Source organism: Myxine glutinosa, chromosome 2 (genome assembly GCF_964187855.1).
Source record: "Myxine glutinosa chromosome 2, kmMyxGlut1.1, whole genome shotgun sequence".
Lineage (NCBI taxonomy): Eukaryota > Metazoa > Chordata > Myxini > Myxiniformes > Myxinidae > Myxine > Myxine glutinosa.
Window position 1 is genome coordinate 120198229 of NC_136262.1, and position 8204 is coordinate 120206432.

The 8204-nt window shown below is 44.1% G+C and overlaps 1 protein-coding gene across 1 annotated transcript in view; it reads right to left on the reverse strand.

Moving 5' to 3' along the window:
- Positions 1-7715, reverse strand: part of CROCC (ciliary rootlet coiled-coil, rootletin) — a 113188-nt gene extending 105473 nt beyond the window's left edge. Inside the window, exons 1-4 of the mRNA XM_068107260.2 lie at positions 7682-7715; positions 7131-7236; positions 6351-6496; positions 6054-6257 (exon numbers count right to left, since the gene is read on the reverse strand). Of these exons, the coding sequence (XP_067963361.2) occupies positions 6054-6257; positions 6351-6485 (339 nt within the window). The 5' untranslated portion in view covers positions 6486-6496; positions 7131-7236; positions 7682-7715. The remainder of the gene's footprint in view (positions 1-6053; positions 6258-6350; positions 6497-7130; positions 7237-7681) is intronic.
- Between the last annotated feature and the right edge of the window lie 489 nt (positions 7716-8204).

Consider the following 8204-nt stretch of genomic DNA (forward strand, 5'->3'; position numbering starts at 1 on the left):
TCGCCAAACATGTCTTCTGGTACTGTGGCCAAATAGCTCTGCCTTTGACTCATCTGTCCAGAGCACATTGTTCCAGAAGTGCTGATCTTTGCCTCGGTGTTCATTGGCAAACTTTAGTCTTTCCCTGATGTTCTTTCTGGACAGCAAAGGTTTCCTCCTGGCACACCTCCCATGTAGATCAAATTTGTGCAGCCTCTTTCTAATGGTAGACTCGTGCACTTTGACATCAACAGTGGCAAGAGCTACCTGTAGGTCCCGTGATGATATTCTGGGGTTCTTAGAGACTTCTTTCAGCATCTTGCGGTCTGCTCTCGGGCTGAACTTGCTGGGGCGGCCTGGCCTGAACAAGTTGGCAGTTGTTTGGAATCTTCTCCACTTGTAGATGATCTTCCAGACAGTCGAATGATTGATTTCAAATTGTTTGGAGATCTTTTTAAATCCCTTCCCAGACTCATAGGCATCTATAACCTTCTTTCTGAAGGCCTCAGAGAGCTCTTTTGATCGAGGCATGGTGACGCCGCACACTTCAACAACAAAGAGCAAACCAAACTAAATGTCTGAGGTTTAAATAAGACAGGTTCCTCCAAGATCCTCTCTCACGATGTTCTAATCATTTGCACCTGAGCTGGTGCACCTGATTCTAATTTAAGGTATTTGAAGTAGTGATAAATGTAGGGGTGTACTTACTTTTTCCACATGCGAAATTTGCATTTATGTTTATTGAAATTATACAATGGACTACAAAATGTAAATATTTCATGATATTTGTTATATTATATCACCTTTATCTATCAATATTGTTGAAATGAAGATCAAATAGCTGTATGTTGAAATATGTTGAAAAGGTCAAAACTTTACATGGGGTGCACTTACTTATTCACGTGACTATATATATATATATATAGTCACGATATATATATATAGTCAAGGAATATATATATATATATATAAATATATAAATATATATATATATATATATATATATATATATATATATATATATATATATATATATACATACATACATACATACATACATACATACACACAATACATTCCCCAATATTGATCGCATATACAGTTTCATATAAAAACGTTTTAAAATGTGCTTGTAATTGTTTTTTCTTGGTATTTGACATTTTGATCCCACCCAGGGCCCACGTGAGGGTGGGGGAGGCGGAGAGGGGGGCAGAACCAAACAGATCCTGCTCTCATACCTTCTTGTCATGTGTTGATCATAACTACCATCTTTGGTGAATCTCTGCACAACCGTTTAGGAGATAGTGCGACGGACGAACAGACAGGAGCCCGTTAGAATTTTTTTTTAAAGTGTGGGTATAACAACCACTTATGTTTCATTCATCTCAAGGTACGACACATTTTATACCCGCATCTCATGGTTCTGAAAGTCCTAATGAACTTCGCACAAACTCTAATAAACCACGCTCTAATCTCTTCAACCACCCTTGATCATAATGAACTGCCCTCAAACATCAAAAACCACCTCAAACCTCTTCAACTGCCCTCAGTAGTGGAGGAATGTTGGTTCTGGGACCAACCAAAATGTAACATTGACGTGAATGGGGAAAAAGGGAAAAACTAGTTGACTGACACCACAAAGTCACCCAAACCCACCCTCCCCCCCAAAAAAAATCCCCCCTATTTCTCCCACTTTCAACTAAGCCTATAAACAAATATTTAATTCTCAATCGACAAATGCTACCTGGAGGGTCTGCCTTAGGGCCAAAAACATTCATAGGAGGATATCTCAAAAAGCTGTGGACGGATTTGGACGAAACATGTTGGACAGGTTGTGTGTGTGACAAGGAAGAATCGATTCAATTTTGGTGAAGATCCGGATCCGGCTAGTAGAATTTCTTCATTGATTCTTCACCATTGAGTGATATGGCCAACCAGGCGGAGGTATACTCTCTACTGAGTGCCGTTCTAGTATTACTGATTAAATTGTCAGGGGATCGCACTTTTCCATCATTTTATGTATAAACATATTGAATCAAAAGTTTCATCTTTTTACTGCCACTGAGTTTAAGTCTTGACTTCGCCTCAAACTGAGAGTTTAAACTTCATCAACATCTTAACTAATTTGGCATCAATCTTATTCTCTACAATGCTCCTTATCAATTTATCCTTCTACTTGTGTGGGGTTGTTTATTACTGATGTGATGACAAACATGGTCTTCCACATTATTCACACCATACTAACATTTTTACATTAAATTCATATAGAGAGCCAATGAATATTTACCTCTGCCACCAAAGTTGGATGGAGGTTATGTTTTCACCCCTGCCTGTCTGTGTGTTTGTTTGTGAACAAAATAACTCAAAAAGTTGTGGACGGATTCAGCCGAAATTTGGCAGAGATGTAGTGTATGTGACAAGGACGAAATGATTAGATTTTGGTGAAGATCCGGATTCGGCTACTAGAATTTTAAAGTGATTCTTCACCATTGGGAGATATACAGGGTGTCTCAAAATACGTGGAACCCATGGCACTGCTAATAATTCTGCCAATATTAATGTTCTTGTTCTTTTTTTTTCAGATTTGAAGAGAGGAGACCATAACAACTAATAATTATCAATCAAAGTTGATAGAAAGAAAATTCTACCGACTCCTCTCTGGCCTTGCCCCCCCAGCTCTCTCTGGGCTCTGTCCCGCAAATATTCCTACAGGTCGCACAAGATCTGCCTGCAACCCTCTTATGGTTAAACTGCCAAAATCAAGACTCTCTGCTCACCTTCGCTCCTTCATTCCTCTTTTCTCCCGCCTCTGGAACAAACTCCCTCACTCTCTTCAATCCCACTCCACCCTCCAGGTCTTTAAAACAGCTGTTCACCACCATCTCTTATCTTCCCCCATCCAAAACCTTGATCTTTTCTATCCCCGATAATTTCACCCCAATTCCACTTTTTGAAATACCAACTTCTGACCTGGAAGTCCTTGGTGTCCTTGTGTTTTATACTTCTCCCACCCCCCACCCCCCCCACCCCTTCCCACGCCTCCTCCCCCCGAGCCCTCTCCCTCCCACACATCTCCCTGCTCTCAAATGTTGTGTGCTCTCAAGTGTTTGTGTGCTTCCCATTCTCTTGTCTTCCGCTCCCTCTTTTTATATATTTTGTTTGTCTGGTTGATTTGTTTGTGAAGTAAATGTCAGCCCTTTCACGAGCCTCAATTCAGTATACAAATAAATTTAAAAAAAGAAAAAAAAAAGTGCCTTGGACAAAGGAGGAAAAAATATTTTGCGTCACTACTTATTTGGAGACGAAATCATTCAAACTCCTCCACAAATTTTGCAGGAAGTTCAACTTCAACAACTATCCCCAGAAAAACCAAATTTATCGTTGGGCACACAAATTTCAAGCCACTGGATCAGTAAACAACCTCAACAAGAAGGCAGAAAGGCAGAAAAAAGAAGTTTTCTGCCTCAAGAAGGCAGAAACACCCAGTTCTGGCAGGAAGCTGACTGCAAAATCTCCTGACAATGTGAATGCGGTGAGACATTCTGTGGGAAGGAGCCCGAAAAAGTCCATCCGAAGACGTAGCCAAGAGCTGGGTCTTTCACGTGCGTCAGTGCAAAGAATCTTGATCAAGGATCTTCAGCTGTACCCATACAAGATCCAGATCAAGCATAAACTCACACCAGCTGACATGGCAAAACGTGTTGTGATGTGCCGGTGGTTCGAGAACAAGATCGAAGAGGATCCTGACTTTCTTGATGATGTTTGGTTCAGCGACGAAGCACACTTCTTGCTCTGTGGGCATGTCAATAGCAAGAACAATGTGTTCTGGGGCACACAAGCCCCAGACGAGGTGCTTCAGAGGCCCTTGCACTCTGTGAAATGCACGGCCTGGGTGGCCATCTCAAAACATGGCATAATCGGACCGTTTTGGTTTGAAGACGCAGACGAGGAGGCAGTCACTGTCACAAAGGAGCGTTACATTGTGGTGCTCAACAAGTTCTGGAGGGGACTTGGGAGACGTCGTGGTGTGAATCGGGATGTGCAATGGTTCCAACAAGATGGGGCAACTCCACATACAGCCAACATCACGATGGAGTGGCTGGACCACCGATTCCCTGATCGGTTGATCAGCAGGCGCCGCAAACCCGAGTGGTCTCCGCATTCACCCGATCTGAACCCTCTAGATTTTTATCTCTGGGGGTTCTTGAAGGACCACGTGTATGAGAATCGTCCTCAATCCATTTCTGAACTGAAAGTGGCCATCACCCAGAAGATTCGTGCCATCAGGAAGGAAGAGTGTGTCAGGGTGATTGACAACTTCGCTCGTCGGCTTCAAGTGTGTCTAAGGCGCAAAGGCGGTCATTTGGAACATGTGCTCTAATAAATGTATCCTTTGAGCTAGAGACCTCAAATCTTCAGTTTTTTAATTGTTATCATATCAGCTTCCAGGAAATGTAATCTTTTTTGGAGTTTCTTGTCTGAGTAATAAATTATTATCATGTTAATGGGTTCCATCTATTTTGAGACACCCTGTATAATGAAGGGAGCGGGAGACAGTATGGGGGCGGGAGACAGTATGGGGAGAGAGAGGGAAGCACACAAGTACAACAATAGAGAACAGGGACATCGGGAGATCTGTGGGAGGGAGAGGGCTTGGGGGGAGGAGGCATGGGAAAGGGGGGGGGGGAGGTGGGAGAGGTATATAACACATGGACACTGCTAGGACTTCCAGGAAAGAAGTCGGTATTTCAAAAGAGTGGATCTGGGGTGAATTAACGGGAGTAGAAAAGATCAGGGTTTTGGATGGGGGAAGATAAGAGATGGTGGTGAACAGCTGTTTTAAAGATCTGGAGAGAGGAGTGGGATTAAAGAGAGTGAGGGAGTTTGTTTCAGAGGCGGGAGAAAAGAGGAATAAAAGAGTGAAGGTGAGCAGAAAGACTTGATTTTGGCAGTTTAACCATAAGAGGGTTGCTGGCAGGTCTTGTGCGACCTGTCGGAATATTTGGGGGACAGAGCATAGATAGAGGCGGGGGAGCAAGGCCGGAGAGGAGTCTGTAGAAGACAAAAAGACCACCAACCTGCCTGCGGTGAGTGAGTGAAAGGCCCTCAGAGTTAGCTTCATTGCGGGAGATTCCAATGATTCTGAAAGCTTTGTTTTCAACCGCGTGAAGCCGAGCTAGGTGTGAGGCAGGACCACCAGCCCAGAGGGGAGAACAGTATTCCATTGAGCTGCGGATGAAAGCCTTGTGTGTGGTGAGGAGCTCAGGTGTGCCAAGGAAGGACTTCGCACGACGGAGGATGCCTAATCAGCGACTGGCTTTGGAGGCCAGCTTGGAAAAGTGGTATTCCTAGGAAAGATCATGGCAAATAGTGAGAAACAAAAGCTTGAGTGACAGAACTTCTTGAAGAGGATTGTTGAGAAGTAGATGGGAGGGTTGTCCAGTCGGTCTTTTCGGAGAGACATAGTGAGAGTGTGAGATTTGTCAGGATTGAAAGACAAGTTCCACTTGTTTGACCAGTCTGTGATTTTGTCCAGGTCTGCAAAGAGTGAGGAGGCTGCATACTGCCGATCTGAGGGATGAGGAATGGAGCGGCAGAGAGTGGGGTCATCAGCAAAGAGATAGAAAGGATTTTCCAGAGAGTCGGAGAGATCATTGATGAAGACCAGGAAAAGCACAGGGCCCAGAACACTGCCTTGGGGAACTCCAGCCTGAACAGGAAGGGGAGATGAGAGAAAACCATTCAGGGCCACACGTTGACTACACGTTGACACATTCACTTCGATGTTAAATTTTGGTTGGTCCCAGAACCAACATTCCTCTAGTACTGCCCTCAACCCTCTGCATCCACCTGTGAACCTCATAAACTGCACTCAAACCTCGTAAACCGCCAAACCTTGTAAACCACCCTCAAACCCCGTAAATCACCGTCAAACCTCGTAAACTGCCCTCAAACCACATGAACCGTCTTCAAACCACATAAACTGCCTCAAACCTCCTGAACTATCCTTAACCATAATGAACCAACCCTAAGCTAAGTGAAATCTTCCCCCGATGACCTAAGTGTTGTGTTACCTTTGCTTGAAGCCGTACCACCAGCTGTGCCTGACGCTGCTGCCCCTCCTGGAAAGCATGCAGCTTTCGCCGGTACCCCGCCTGATCCACATCAAGACGTTTCCTGAGAGCCAAATTCTGCTGCGTCAGGCTGTGGAAGGCCACATCCATCTTTGCATTTTCATTGCCGCATTCTCCATAGCCCGGGCGCAGGGCCTGCTCTAGCTGTTAGGCACAAGCAGACGCCGTTACGTAAACCAAAAAACGAGTCAGGAAACGAAAAGCACAGCGTACGGACAACGGCTTGTAATCGCTAACCCTCTCGCTGATAGCATTGTACTTGATGGCGAGCTCATCTCGTTCCGCGCAATGCTGTGTCACCTCATCTTCCAACCTTGACACTTCCTCCTGCAGCAAGCGGTTCTCTTCCCGCTCGGTGAGCAGGGATGACATGACTACTGCTTCTGCCAAAAACAACATTCACTTACAATTTAGATGACAAATAACCACAATGTTGTGCAAGATCGTAAAACATAACTGCAACCACAAATGCACACATTATCACCACCACAATGTTTCCTATACCATAACATTTATTATATACCTGAGGATCAAAATCACTTAACGTTTTGTATCCCACTGATAGGCCGGATCTGGATTTGGACCTGAACCAAAATCGAATCTGCTCGTTCTTTTCACCGAACCAACTCGTCCACCAAGTTTCGTCCGAATGCGTCCATAACCTTTTGAGATCTCGTGCTAAACATCGTTTTAGCCCGATCTCTAAATGGTGAAAAATAACTCAAAAAAACTTCTGGTATCCGGATTCCGATCTTCAGCAAAATCAAATCAGTTTGTCCTTGTCACACGCACAACCTGTCCACCAAGTTTCGTCCGAATCCGTCCATAACCTTTTGAGATCTGCTCACAGACAGAGAAGGCTGAAAACACAACCCCTGTCCACGTTCGGTGGCGGAGGTAACTAGTCTGGGATGAGGAGGCAAATGTGGGAAACCGACACGTCGCAGACAGACATCCTTAAAACCATATTAACGGATTTGTTTATGGGAACATGACGTCATGAGTACATGGGATTACCAGGTGACTGCTCTGCCAGGTTATTGGTGACAATTTGTCGAATGCGGGCAGGAACCGGACTCAGGCCGTCTCCACGACTCGAGCAAAGCAGAGTGTCCTCCAAACGCTGGACAAAGACAAGTGGACAAACACCTTGATGGACAGAATGATGTATTAAACAAGAACTGAACAAAAACTTGTACTTTGGATATTTTCAACAGCGTAAGGAAATAAAAAATGTAACCATGTGTATATAGATATATAGTGTATATGGTTCGAGTAGTTTGGAATATCTATCGTTTCAAGGAAGAAAGGCACATCCAATCAATCGACAATACTCGTACTCCGACATACTTTCAATAATTGTTATTCCGAAAGACCACGAGATGAGAGTGATTAAGGATCTTCCTGTGGAACCGTGTGGGTAACGGCACGAACATAATAACGCGCATGGGACAAAACCAGCAATGGCACCAATACATGAGTAAGTGTGCGCACACTTCATTAACATAATAATCACAGTCAATTAAGCGGAGTGGAGCGCGACATCATTTGCAATTTGATCACAGAACCTCCCTCGCCTTGCAGGAAATCAAACCCGTTCGCCCTTGCTCCGCGCAACAAGCCGTGCCCCCATTGGCTGACGCGTTGCGATGCTCCAAGTAAGCACGACGTACAATGGCTATGCATCGCTAGACTGCGCAACAACCGTTGTGCCTATTGGCTGGATGTTTCGTTATATTGAACGACGACGCGACACCAAATCTGTTGCTATGGAAACGTATCAGTGTTCATGTTCGTGTTCGTGTTCGTGTTGGTATCAGTGTTGGTATTGCTATTGGTATCTGTATATGTGTTGGTATTGATATGTGTTGGTATGAGTGTTGGTATTGGTATTTATATGTGTTGGTATGAGTGTTGGTATTGGTATTTATATGTGTTGGTATGAGTGTTGGTATTGGTATTGGTATTGGTGTTGGTATTGGTAGTGGTATGAGTGTTGGTATTGATATGTGTTGGTATGAGTGTTGGTATTGGTACTGATATGTGTTGGTATGAGTGTTGGTATTGGTATTGGTAGTGGTATGAGTGTTG